This window comes from Saccostrea cucullata, unplaced genomic scaffold (genome assembly GCF_032062105.1).
Source record: "Saccostrea cucullata isolate Sc308-1 unplaced genomic scaffold, CSIRO_AGI_Scuc_v1 ctg145, whole genome shotgun sequence".
Classification (NCBI taxonomy): domain Eukaryota; kingdom Metazoa; phylum Mollusca; class Bivalvia; order Ostreida; family Ostreidae; genus Saccostrea; species Saccostrea cuccullata.
In genome coordinates this window covers 80,001-94,610 of record NW_026931856.1, presented here as the reverse complement: position 1 = coordinate 94,610, position 14,610 = coordinate 80,001, and the positions used below count along the sequence as shown (strand labels likewise).

At 33.4% G+C, this 14,610-nt stretch overlaps 1 protein-coding gene across 2 annotated transcripts in view; it reads left to right on the top strand.

The window, feature by feature from the left end:
* The first annotated feature begins 363 nt into the window (after positions 1-363).
* The window catches only part of LOC134233693 (uncharacterized), a 26,985-nt gene continuing 12,738 nt past the window's right edge, over positions 364-14,610 (top strand). For both annotated transcript variants that reach the window (XM_062715677.1, XM_062715676.1), the window contains exons 1-9: positions 364-457; positions 5,100-5,203; positions 5,794-5,853; positions 6,645-6,929; positions 7,177-7,482; positions 7,562-7,825; positions 11,628-11,960; positions 12,050-12,124; positions 14,122-14,460. In XM_062715677.1, coding sequence (XP_062571661.1) covers positions 5,134-5,203; positions 5,794-5,853; positions 6,645-6,929; positions 7,177-7,482; positions 7,562-7,825; positions 11,628-11,960; positions 12,050-12,124; positions 14,122-14,460 — 1,732 coding nt within the window. In that variant the 5' untranslated portion in view covers positions 364-457; positions 5,100-5,133. The remainder of the gene's footprint in view (positions 458-5,099; positions 5,204-5,793; positions 5,854-6,644; positions 6,930-7,176; positions 7,483-7,561; positions 7,826-11,627; positions 11,961-12,049; positions 12,125-14,121; positions 14,461-14,610) is intronic.

Below are 14,610 nucleotides of genomic sequence, written 5' to 3'. Positions count from 1 at the left end.
ATGCATATTCCTCCACTAATCACATCCGAGGTTTGAATGGAGCGTAGCGGAGTCAGCAGAGGATTGCCGATTTGCGTTTTGTCAATTACACTTTTATTGACTCCATTGCTGTGGAAAACCGGACGAGATTTCTTGGCATGGTATGCCCTATCAGGTTCCTTTGATGTGAAAATTGCAACTCTCCAGTGTATGACAATATTCGATTATTAATTTTAAGAGCTATGGCATTCTTAAAAATCCGTAGCTTTTAACATTACCAGAGTCGGTACACCGCGTTGTATTTTATAGTGAATTCGATTCAATACTTTTAGTACTTTGATTCTATGAAAACCACGGGATTTAACGAATCACTTCGGAAGTCACGCGGACTTTCCCGATAGTGTGTTTAGATTCGTTGGGTCTGCCATGTTACATGTTATCGTTGAAAATTACGAAGACGTAATCTGAGGGATTTCAGGTATTTTATTGTGTTATTCACAAATATACCTCCGTACAAAATATGTATCTACATTTAATTTTTTTGTTTTCAATTTATAACATAATCACAAGTCGTATCTCGATATTTATTGCTATGAAGTCAAAACGAAAGTAGAAAACTTGACATTTTGATTAAAGAATAAAAACAAAAATTAAAGAAATCATTTAGAATTGTAGCATCACAGGCTGTGATAATGGATGAGAGGTTCATTGAAACTTTTGTAAAGATTAAAGTAGAATCTGCCATTTCATATTTATACTGAAACATTGGGCAGGTCCAGCACAATCTCTTGATTAAAAGCTTTAAAATTGAGGTATATAGCTTTATTAAGCTATTCAAAATAGCTTGATAAAGCTATTTATATGCAATTTTTTACAAAAACGTTTTTTGAAAGAAATAAACAAAAAGTTGCAAATATTTGACTATTCATATATGTACGGATTATCAAAAAAAACACAACCTAAATCATAGAAAGTTCTAACATTTCTGCTGTTGAATACTTTTAAAGCCATAAGTATGGCATATGTACAATGAAAATTATTAGACTAAAATTATAAGAACTTATTATTTGTATCATTACTTTATATAAAAATAGAACTTTTCCGTAAATTACAAAATCTAAGTCAATTGCGTTATAAAGATATCACAATTTAATTTGGGTTCTCGGAATTTTCTCCGACTCGGAAGAAAATACAAAAGATTTAAATAACACAATACAGAGAAAATATAATCGTATTATTAGATTAAACGAGGTGTTCTCCGTGTTCAGAATTGTATGAAAAGTTTTAATTTATTAAATGTATTAACTATATTTCTTTACTTAATTTTGTATTTTTCAAAAATATATTTTTTTGATCAGTTACTCCATATATGGCTTTAAGCAAAATTTGAATTTCCATTGTTTGAGTAACTGTGTGTGTGGTGAGGCGTGCGTAAGTATGATTGCTTATCATTGTGCTGAACTGCTAATATATACCCAGCAGGCACGCAACGTTGTTTCAACGTTGAAAGGAGGTGGAATATAGGTTGCAACGTTGATCAACTATATTTCAACGTTGTTTCAACGTTGAGGTTTCAACGTTGAATCCTCAACCTATTTTCAACGTTGAAACAACGTTGAAGCTGCAACATATTTTCAACGTTGAATGTTCGTCGATATTTCAACGTTGAAACAACGTTGAGGCTGCAACATATTTTCAACGTTGAATGTTCGTCGATATTTCAACGTTGAAACAACGTTGAAGCTGCAACATAGTTTCAACGTTGAATGTTCGTCGATATTTCAACGTTAAAAAAAAGTTGAGGCTGCAACATATTTTCAACGTTGAATGTTTGTCGATATTTCAACGTTGAAACAACGTTGAAGATTCAACATGTTTTCAACGTAGAGTATTTTCTGATATTGTAGAGTTTAAACAAGGTTTAAAAATGCAAAGTTGACTGACTTGATTTCAACGTTGAAACAACGTGCAAGATGCAACATATTTTCAACTTTAGGAAAGTAAGGAAAATTTAACGTTGAAACAAGGGGTAACGAGTATTGAGCACTTTAGTTTTTAAGTTCAAAATATAAAGGTGTCTAATTTAACTCTAATCCATGCGATTTTTCGCAATATACACAAAGCTGCATGCATTGTTAGAAAATTTTATATATATAACAGGGACGTAGCATCCGGGGGGGCCAGGCCCCCCCACTTTTTTCCCCAACATAACCTTTACTATAGGAAATGTTCATTGATGGGATGGTTGGCCCCCCCACTTTATAAACATAGTATAGTGATAGCAAGGATTGAAGGAAAAAAATTGAAGTGGTAGTAAGTCGGCTTTAAAAAAGTTGGCCACTACCCCCCCCCCACGAAATAGGATTTTCGAGTTTGGGCAACATAATAACTTTTAATTCGTTTTTTTTTTTTTTTTTTTTTTTTGCTTGTCAACTTCTTCAGGTAAGTAAAAAAATTTTTTTCTCAGGTTGGCCCCCCCACTTTCAAAAACGATGCTACGTGCCTGTATAATAATTATGCTTAATAAATGAAACGCTTGCATTATAAATGATTTACTCAAAAGAGTTGTGCATATAGCTAGTACCATTATAAAATTTTAAATATGAGTTTATATGAAGCATGGCATATACATTTAACACTTTATTATAATTATGTTTCAAAAAAAGTTTTTTTTTCCAATAAATTGTGAATGCTATTTTTTTTGGTCATATATTCATAAAATATGTCAAATATAAGCTTTTAATAAATAATTCAACATCTTTATCCAACACCTCACTGTAATTCCATGTTACTATAGAATTAAAAAAAATAATTATTTCGCATTAATGTTCTTAAAATAAGACTCATATGGATCCGTGCCGTATACTCTTGCACAGATTATACGTATACAGAGCGAATCTAAGAAGTCTTAAAGCTTATTTTATTAGATTGTGTTTTCTGTGAGTATTAATTCTATAATCTTTCTTTACACAAAATATAAAAAAATTCAAATAAACACATAATAATTTTCACACTGACAATTAACCCCGGTCAAGTTGCATTGTTTAAGATCCACTCCCCAAAAACCTTCGAGATATCAGATAAGGAGTGCCTCTCGCTTAGTTGGTCAGTTTCAGTGTCAGGATAACCTTGTTATGCAATTTTCTTGCTGGGCAGAGTATAGCTGTTTGCAGCTTATCTAGGTCAAAATTTGAATTCAACTGATGGACAAGAAGTGCGCGTTTCTTTGTTGTTCATATTTCATGTGTTTTTCAAGCTATTTACACAAGGATTAAGGCTTGAATATCAACTTCTGCTCAGTAAGTATTATTTCCTTTTCATGAATTTAAGAAATTCAGTTTTTTAGTATCTGTTAATCATTTAATTCTTGTTTTATAAGTATATTTGAAATCTGCGTGAAATGCAAATCCTTGGTTCGTGTTATGTGTTTTGTTGATAATTATTCATTTGGTTGTGAAATATAAGCTAGTATACTAATATATTATACAATTTAACTAATTGTAGTACGTCGCAAGGTTCAATCAACCAGTTACATGAGTTATGCAGGGAATTGATTGTATAGGAATTAGTCAGCCTTGATTGCATCAGATTCTTCTCCCGTGAAAATTATACAAAGGAATGCAACATTTTGTAAGTACGCTATGTATATGTATGTCTATAACATTTTTCTTTAGTAATAATTATTTATATAATAAGCATTTTAAACATAAAGTCAATATTAATTCTTTTAATCATGTTAATTAAATCCAAGCACCGGAATATATTCCTTTGTCTGATTTTTTTTAAATCATTCATGTATATTTATTTTTATCGTTTGAATAACGTGTTACATGTGTACGTACATTTTATCGAACAAATGGCTTTAACATCTTTATTTCTTTTATCAATAGGCTTTTGCTTTAGAGGGTGGATTCTCCTGTTATTTTCTTTCATTCGTGGGACTTAACTATATGCATGATTAAAATCAATGGATCTGCCACTTTCTGGAACTTAGAAGTGTAAGGCATACGCGTACTTTGAAGGACCTGGATGTGATTATTGTGAACCACTTTTCCCAAGGAATATAAATTTTGTCAAGCAGTGATTTTTGAGGTTCAGTGAGGTTCAGTGATTGAATCCGAATTTGTTTTTGTCTTAAAAATACATGTAAAATAAATTCTCTCACAATCATAATACTGGATTACAACTAATCTAAATATTACGCAACTTGAATAATTTTTTTTTTTTTTAAAATTTGAAATGTATTTGTTTTTAAAGCAAAATGTTATATGAATTCAACGTGATTTCAACCAAATATCAACGTTTGTACATCCGAAAAATTTCAACCAAATCTCAACCTAATTTCAACCAATGTTCACTTTTGTTCAATGTTGATATTTGACGTTGAAACAACGTTGAAGCTTCAACGTTGCCTCAACTTTCATTTGCAACCCAAAATCAACCATAAATCAACCAAAAATTCAACCCATTTTCAACGTTTATTCAACGTTGAAAATTGACGTTGAAACAACGTTATGTCTCAACGTTGCCTCAACTTTCATATGCAACCAAAATTCAACGTTGATTCAACGTTGAAGTGCAACGTTGATTCAACGTTGAATCAACGTTGAAATGCCTGCTGGGTAATCAATTATCCTGTTGGCCATAACTGGCCTCCTTTATAATTCCATTCAAGAAATAACTGTGGTCACTCATCAATAGCCCCAAAACTTTTAAAGCTTTGAGTACAAAGTCTCTCAAGGAGACGCAATTTGCATGGTGAGTGATTTTTACATGCATTGTATTCAGAAGAGTACAAAGTTTAATATTTCCACTGCACCAAGGTGCGACTTTATGCACATGTTGAAAAAATAACATATTTGAGAAAAATGTCTGAGAAAATAGCTTAATCAAGCTATTCTGAATAGCTTAATAAAGCTATATAGCTAAATCAAGAGATTGTGCCGGACCTGTTGGGGGTACATGCATACATGTATGACACAGTTTGCCAAATTCCCAGTGTAGTGAAGATTCAAGTTTGTTTAATTGTGGTTCTAACAATTAATTATCATCTGGATGTATAATATAATTATTTGAAATAGACTACAGTGTAATCATTCCTTTTTTTGGTTGTTTTCTAGCCATGAACAAGATTCACCCTTCACCATTTTTAAAATGGGTGTTTTAGGCCAACTACCAGTTTCAGGGAGTGGATCGATGGGAGATCAAGAACCAAGTAGCCCAGGTATAAGATACTACATGCATCAGTATATATACTATCAGTATTCTGTTTATGCTTTTTCTTCAATGGCAAATATTTATTTTCAACGGAGTCAAATATTTTAATATTAAGCTCAAATTGTAATTTTTTTTGTTCTTTTTTAAAGGAATGAAGCTGCTTCTTTCAACTTAAGTTAATTATGATATGAAGATAATTTTGGGCAGTTTACACTTTATAAACCACAAAGCATGTCATTGAAAAATTGATCTGCTTTTCTAGAACCACTGGAGCCAAAAATGATTTCATTTTCTGACAAAGTATAGATTAAAGATTCAGATGAATGGACTGTAGTTCTTTCTTATTTTCATGGCAGAGAGCCACTACATATTGAGCTTGTAAATAAGTGAAGTTATCTGAAAGGTCAAACATTATTTTGAATTGTTATTCCTTAGTACAGTTTGGCTCGAGCATGAATCAAGCTATCACTAAATAGGAGGAGACATGTATTTTAGATATTATGTCATAAAGTTATGCAGATATTTTTTGTTTCAAGATTTTTAAATACAATAACTAGAACAAAGCACTATGATATTTGACTTCTATATTATCTTTAGTTTCAGATTCTGGAATAAGTTCGGCATCCAGTTTATCACCACAAATGTCTCTCATTGAGGGTAAGTCTTGATGTGACAGGTAAGGGTGAAATGTTTACTAAATTTTGTAAACGTTTAAACGAACAGCAGTAAACGAAACGGTGCCGTTTAAACGAGAGAATTTTGTGTGTTGAATTTTTATGGCTACTTACTCAAGAAACACTAATAGAAATAGTAATAGAAAAATATAATACGATAACATTGAAGGTTTCGGTTTACGTTCAATTTTTCAAAGCTCTTATGCCATTATAAGCATGATACTTTTTATTTTCTAATCAATAAAAAGCAACAACAGGGGTTATTTATTTTTGAACATATACTTGGAAAAATAACATAACACATCGCTAGTTTTCACTACTCGGAAATCGGAATTAAATATGTTAGACCATAGGCCTATTGGTTTCTAGAAAGTTTTGTTTAATATTAACATTCGTTCATAACGTTACTGGTATCGATTATAACAGATAAAAAAAATGTTTGTAACAGACACGAAGTGTGTTTTCTTTGGTAAATATGAAGTAAAACAACTTGTTTGGATGAAAGGTTTTTTCTGATAGACATTGATATTAACCTTCGTGTAAACGTTTACTCAATTCGTAAACGTTTAGAGCATCTAATCGAAACGTCGCCGTTTAAACGTGTAATCGTTTCGCCCTTAGTGACAGGAGAATCATAGTTACATCATTTTTAACTTCATTCAAAGCAAGTATAAAATTGTGTATGCAATTTAAATCTATGAAAAAATGCAAACAAAAATTCTAGTTTGCGCTCTAGTTATGTATTCTGTTAATTCTTTGTGAATCTGATGACAGATTGTCCTTGTAAGGCCGTACAGAGAGGCTACACATTTTTGCGAGACAGAATACAAGAGGAACAGCTGATAGGCTACCTCTGCGTTGTTTGTGAGATGCCACAGCTGTCGGATGAAGATAAACTAGAACTGAGAAAAGGAGGGGGGTGTCGTCTTAAACAAGAACTATTGAAACAAGTTATTAAGAAAGGAGAAGAGACATGCAAAGCATTCCTGGAAAAATTGAGACATTTCCCCTTCTTGTACAACGAGTTGTGTCAAACTTTGGCGAATGAGATCAGAAATGGTAAAATTTCAATTTAGTTCTTGTATATTATGTAAACATTTAACATAAAGCTGTTGAATATGGTGGTAATTTATTGCATTTTGAAACAAGAAAAAAAGGTGATGATAACAACGATCATTCTCAAAAAAAAAAAAAAAAAAAGCAAAATTATACAAATTTGTGAAGAATCAGACTGTGGGTCTCCCTCAAATTGTTTTCAATTCTTTTTGTCAATTAAAGAATTTGAATTCTTGTTTTTTAATTGAAGAGGATGCTGAATCACCACCTGATCTAACACAAGACCAGTGGAGTTACCATGAAGATACCTTGATAGAAGAAATGGAACCAAGTCGTATCTCAGATCTTCTTTTCAGTCAGTGTGAACTAAGTGTTGCCGAACATGATGAAATTGAGAAGCATCATGGAAGAAAAAAGAAAGCAAAGGCAGTGATTGTAAAAATGAGACAAAGAGACAAAATACCTGTACTTTGGCGTGCACTAGAAACTACCAAGTGCAAAAAAGCTATTGAACACATCAGAGAGAATGTGTGCAATCGGCATGGTTTGCTTCCTAGTGAGTAAAAGCTCATTTCTTTACATTGTAATTTATATTCAATTTTAAGTATTTTTTAATGATCTTATTATCCTTACAGGTGACTCGGTGAGCTGTGTAAGATTCAACTACAGGAATCTCTTAACAGAATTTAAAACTGAGGAGAGACGACAAATTGTATTTGACTCTTTAAGAGAAGACATTTTTCATCATCTTAATGCATTGCCAAAGGTGAACCATCTGATCAAAAACGGTCTACGTAAAGAGAGAAGAGGGTGTGAAAGTCTTCTTACATTTCTTCGTGAAGTAAACAATGGATTTTTAAGAAAAATGACAACAAGGCTTGATGAAAGAAGAAGAAACGGTAAAATTCACTTTATAACAGTAGACCCTGCATGGGTATCATGACAAGGTTTAGATTCTTTATAACTGATAATTGTTAATTTCAAAACGTATCATTGAAAATGTTCCTATATGAAATAATATTCATGTAATATAGGATTAAATACATGATAGTGTATATTAAAATATTGACATTTGCAAATGTTTTCCATTATATAACACTACTGAAAGGAATGTGTATCTATAACTATATAAATACAGGTACCGGGTCAAGAGGTCATAGATGTGGGTATGGATAATCATTTGACGTAATTTCTCAGTGACGTCATAAAGGATCAACGCGCCTTCAGTGGATTACATACTTGCTGTTGAGTTTGAAAAATAATGCATTTCACACGCTAAAATTCACAATCAGGCAAATATAAAGTATGAATAAGTCACAAATGTAAATATAAGTAAAAAGGTATCATTTTAAAACATCTATCGGGCTATAAATTAGGGTTGGTACGAGATTAAATTCATCATAAAGCCCTTCATGCTTTATGGAATTTAATCTTGTGACCAACCCATATTTATATCCCGCTAGATGTTTAAAAATGATACCTTATTTCTAAAATACACTTTAGTCAAAAAAAGGGCACATATAATTTGAAAATTGTTTGTGATGGTACATGTACTGCATGTAGTGCATGTGTACCTATCTAAGGATCTGGAATTCTAGCACAGAAGATGTAGATGTTCTAAGTAAGATAGTCATAGCACTGTAAAATTTGATGTAGCTCAAGCTTTAATGTGCTCAATCTCCACTAATTTTACTTTTATTAGCTCACCTGAGCCAAAGGCTCAAGTGAGCTTTTCTGATCAAAATTTGCCCATTGTCTGTTGTTGTCTTCATCGTCGTCTTTGTCGTCATCGTTGTAAACTTTTCATATTTTCATCTTCTTCTCAAGAACCACTGGGCCAATTTCAACCAAACTTGCTACAGAGTATCCTTGGGTAAAGGGGATTCAAGTTTGTTCAAATAAAGGGCCATGCCCTTTTCCAAGGGGAGATAATTATGAATTAGAGAAAAATTAATCGCATTTTTAAAAAAATCTTCTCAAGAACCACCGGGCCAGGAAAGATGAAACTCATGTGGAATCATCCTCAGGTAGTGTAGATTCAAGTTTGTTCAAATCATGACCCCTGGGGGTAGGGTGGGGCCAAAATGGCCGATCAAAGTTTTACATAGGAATATATAGGAAAAGTCTTCTTCTCAAGAACCATTGAGACAGGAAAGATGAAACTCATGTGGAATCATCCTCAGGTAGTGTAGATTCAAATTTGTTCAAATCATGACCCCTGGGGGTAGGGTGGGGCCAAAATGGCCGATCAAAGTTTTACATAGGAATATATAGGAAAAGTCTTCTTCTCAAGAACCATTGAGACAGGAAAGATGAAACTCATGTGGAATAATCCTCAGGTAGTGTAGATTCAAGTTTGTTCAAATCATGACCCCTGGGGGGAGGGTGGGGCCAAATGGCCGATAAAAGTTTTACATAGGAATATATAGGAAAAGTCTTCTTCTCAAGAACCATTGAGACAGGAAAGATGAAACTCATGTGGAATAATCCTCAGGTAGTGTAGATTCAAGTTTGTTCAAATCATGACCCCTGGGGGGAGGGTGGGGCCAAATGGCCGATAAAAGTTTTACATAGGAATATATGGGGAAACCTTTTTAAAATCTTCTTTTCAAGTACTTCAAAGCCATGCTTGTGATATTCATAGGGAATCATCCTCAGGTAGAGTGGATTCTAGTTTGTTCAAATCATGACCCCCCCCCCCAGTAAACTTTCAGTTTTTTTTCCTAGCCAAATGCTCAGGTGAGCGATGTGGTCCCTGGGCCTCTTGTTTTGTATGAAATGACTTTTATTACAGGGTAATTGTCAAAGTGCAAAGTTGTCTACGGATACCTGACTGTAACAATTATCAATTAACTAGAACTAGCTGGTGCAATAATTTGTGGAACAAATATCTCATTCATAATAATATCCTTTTTACTTCACCTGAGATAAAAGCTTTTAAAAGTGAGCTTTTCTGACCACCCATTGTGAATTGCCCATCCATCTATCTGTCTGCCTGTAAACTTTACACATTTTCAACTTCATCTCAAGAACCACTGGGCCAATTTTAACCAAATTTGGTGAAGAACAGCTGGACCAAAGTTAGCCTACCATTTTTATGAAGGAAATATTAAAGAATTTATTTAAGAAATATGGTGTCGTTTTTAAACATCTATTGGCCAGGGATGTAAATACGGGTTGGTCAGAGAACAAATTCCATTAGCTCAAAGGGCTTTATGGTAAGTTTGATCTCGTACCAACCCGTATTTATAGCCCGATAGATGTTTTAAAATGAAACCTTATTACTTACGAGGGTTGTCCCGTAAAATCATGGACAAGTTGTGTAGTGTGAAAAATAAACATCACTGCATTCTGAAATTTTCACTATTGTTTAGTACATATTTTAGTAATATACACAGCAAATTTCAGATGAATATATGCATAAATAAACAAATTATGAGATTTTATGCCATGTATTGTATCACCTTACGGCACATGGATTATAACGTCAAAGTGTCTAAAACAGCGTCATGTTTTATCTTTGCTGAAACTGAAGTTGGATGAGTCTGACTTAAATTTAGGAATTTCATTGATACACATTCTTTAGTCTCCATAAACAGCCGAAGAACCAATTGGCACCCTTTTGCAATCTTCTGAAGATTTATTAGTAAGTTACGGACAATATTCTCACCATCATTCAACTAATAGAAAATATCATATCTGCTGTCTACTGTGACAGTGTCTTTTGCTATTACATTAGGAGTTTGTCCGTATGTTTTGTACTCCCCAGGGACTCGATAAAAAAATTCACTAAGAAAACTCCTATTTCATTTGTATACTTAAGATATGGTAAAATCTTTATAATCTTTTTTCTTCTATGGTCATTTCAAGTTTCTAAAGGTGTCATTACAACATCGAAATAAAACTGAACTGTTCTCCGGTGCGCTGTAACGTCATAAAACGTCGCCATTTTTCGTGTGTTGTGTTTACCACTTTCCCATTTCGAATTCTCGAGAAACTGCCAAAAAAATAACCAAATGCCTTAAAATTTTTACAAAGACTAGAAAATTGATTGTGAAATTTAATTAGGATAATTTTAATTTAAATCTTATGTATTTAAAACTTTTATTTTGAATTCAAACTTTTGTATTCTTTAATAGGACCTTGGTTTTTTGACCGTGCACCGTAGGACAATACCCCGTGCACATTCAAGCATAATAAAATCTTTATTTTTGCCTATATTTTATCAAAAAAATTATCATGCACTTTAAAATGATAAATAAACATTTACTGAAATTTTCAGCTTTCAGCTAAGTGCGCCCATTACTTTTCGTGAAAAACATTTTGTTCACGATTTTACGGGACAACCCTCGTATCTTTACATTTGTGACTTATTCATATTTTACATTTGCCTGATAATGACCTTATAAGCGTGAAATGCTTTATATTTCAAACTCAATGGCATGTATGTAATGCATTGGATGTGCGTCAACACTTTTTGATGTCATGGAAAAATTACGTCAAACGTTTATGACGTGAGGAACCTGTATCTATTCGGATATAGATATTATGCATTGCTTTAAATAGTGTTATATAAAGGAAAACATTTGCAAATGTAAATATGAAAATGAAAATTCATCTTGTTGAATAAGATATTTTAAATCTTTATTTGCAATTAACAGATAATTTTCTTCTGAGTATCTACATGTTGCTTATTTTTAGGAAGAGGAACACTACACAGGGAACATTCCATCTCCTATAAAAGACTGAGAACTCTGAAAGATTATCTTCTAGAGGAATTAGAACCAATGCCTGTATCCGATGTTATGTTGGAAGAGCGAGCATTCTCATTAGACGTCCATGACACTATAGAGGAGCAAAAAGGGAGACGTCAACGATCAGAGGCGGTCTATAACGGACTTTTAATGGACAGGTCGGAGCTGACCTTGGAAAGTTTCTTGTTTGCACTTAGAGAAAACAAGTTGGAACATATCTTAAATACATTCAGAAGGCCAACAGATGGACAGGTTCCCCATACAGAGCAAAGAAACTTAGGTTAGTTCTCAGTATAGGTTTCAAATGAATTTTTACGTTATTTTGAATTATGGTTTCATGGAAGTATTATGATAAATTTTGTTTTGAAGATGATGATGATGATGATGGTCACCTCCCTGACTTCCAGATTGTACGTGTTGATGGTGGTATGCAGCTGCCTGATGGTGAATATAATAGAATCTATGCATTTATATTATGAGGACATTGCATCAATGTATAATTAGATACAAAAAATACATAATTCTCATGGACTTTTTATGCCCCCCTTCGAAGAAGGGAGGGCATATTGCTTTGCTGCTGTCCGTCGGTCTGTCGGTCGGTCTGTCGGTCGGTCTGTCGGTCCATTTAGTTTCCGTTCATTTTCTTTACAACCGCTGCATATACTTACATGAAATTTGGTATACAGGTTTATCAGGTACATATCTAGGTCAAGTTCTGTTTGGGGTACGATCACACCATTTTTGACAGAGTTATGCCCCTTGGACTTAGAAAAATTCCATTTATTTGCAGTTTCCGTTCATTTTCTTTGCAGAGGTTGCACATATTGAAATGAAATTTAGTATACAGATGTTTCAGCTGAATATCTAGGTCAAGTTCTATTTTGGGTTTGATCGCACCTTTTTTGATAGAGTTATGCCCCTTGGACTTATGAAAATTCCACTTATTTGCCGTTTCCATTCATTTTCTTTGCAGAGGTTGCACATATTCAAATGAAATTTAGTATACGGATGTTTCAGCTGAATATCTAGGACAAGTTCTGTTTTGGGTTCGATCACAACCTTTTTGTCAGAGTTATGCCCCTTTGACTTAGAAAAATTCCAATTATTTGCAGTTTCCGGTCATTTTCTTTGCAGAGGTTGCACATAATGAAATAAAATTTAGTATACAGATTTTTCAGCTGAATATCTAAGTCAAGCTTTGTTTTGGGTGCGATTGCACCATTTTAGACAGAGTTATGCACTTTTGGACTTAGGAAAAATCCAATTTGGGGGGGAGGGGGGCATAAGTGTTTTACAAACATCTCTTGTTTTGTGAAAGATGTTGCTATGTTACTAAGAATTGGATTAAAAAAAAATTCAAACAGTATTCATTAGATGAAAATGTAAAAGGAGTAGCATTTTTGAAAAAAAAATTACAGTAATTTTGATTCTTGGTAGCTATGAAAACATATAAAATGTTTCATTAAAATCTAAAAGTATTTTACAGAAAGATTTCTATTTAAGTAGCCATCGAGCTATGTTCATCAAAGCTGAACTAAAAGTATACTTAGACCAAAACTGTAGGAAGAGTTCATTAAAACAAAAAATTAAGACAAACAGCTTAACAGATGGTGGACAACACCTCTGGTCTCTGATAAGGCCTAAAAACAGAGATCTGTGAACATGCATGAAGAAAGCTGCAATAATTAATAAAAATAATTGTATGATTTTCAGCTCACCTCAACGAAGTTGGGGGAGCTTATGTGATACCCTCGGCGTCGGTGTCGGCGTCGGTGTCCCAGGTTAAGGTTAAGTTTTTTGGAGCAGTTTTCTTTTTATGAGTTCTTTAATGACCAATCTTGCATGGATGATACATCTAAGGATGCATACTACCAGGCTTGCTTCGGTTGCTGAATCTGGCCTACTTTTTGTGGATGAGTGAAAATGTTAGTTTTTGCTGCATGTTTCATTTCCAATTAACTATGAGCCCTATAATGAGCAAACTTGCATGGACGATACATCTTAGGATGCACACTAAAGGACTTGCTTCAGATGCTGAATTCGACATACATTTTTCAGATAAGAGACCAGGTAAAAGTTATGGTTGCAGGTCTATTTCCAAAAAACTATAAGGCTTATATAACATTGTATAAACCAAACTTGCACAAATGTTGCATAAAGAGATGAAAATTCTCAAATTTGCTTCAGATGCTGGATTTTGATTACATTTTCATGAAGAAGAACTAGATTAAATTTTTTATGTAGGTCTATTTCAAAGTATCAGATCAAAATTGCTTAAATATTTTCATATTTGGAATGTACACTTTTTGTTGGTTAATTGTGTGACTTTGCCTTACTTAAAGACAACATTCGTTGAGGTGAGCTCTGTAATCTCTGATTACCTATGTTAAAATTTTCTTAGTAAAGATATATACATGTATAATTAATACCATATTTTTCAGACCTTGCAATGTCCTCCAATGTGGAGATGATTGTGTCCATTCCTGTGGTTGGAGAAAGAGAAGTTATCCAGCGAACTGTAGACAGAATAAACAATGACCCTCAGCTAAAGGCCAGGGTCACAGAGACATCCCACATGAAGGTTGACAGGGCAGAAATGGGGTCTGTTGTACTTCATTTGATTACACTGACCGATGATGCTTGCCACCGATTTTTAGATGAAGAAGGGAAGTGTTTGAAGGAGATGGTAGAAAGGATTCTATCATATGCTGGAATCAAAGAGGAACAGATAAAAGGGAATATCTCAGTCACTGTTTTTGCATCTGATAAAACAAATAAAGGTAAAGATAAGACTAAGTTAGAAGGAATAGCCATTCGCACATTTTTCCTGACACATTGGTAGCTTTTATTTTCTCAAGTATATATGATCTAGTTGTATGCAGGTATATGTACATGAAAAGTCTAAACATTATGATGTAACATTCTGTGAA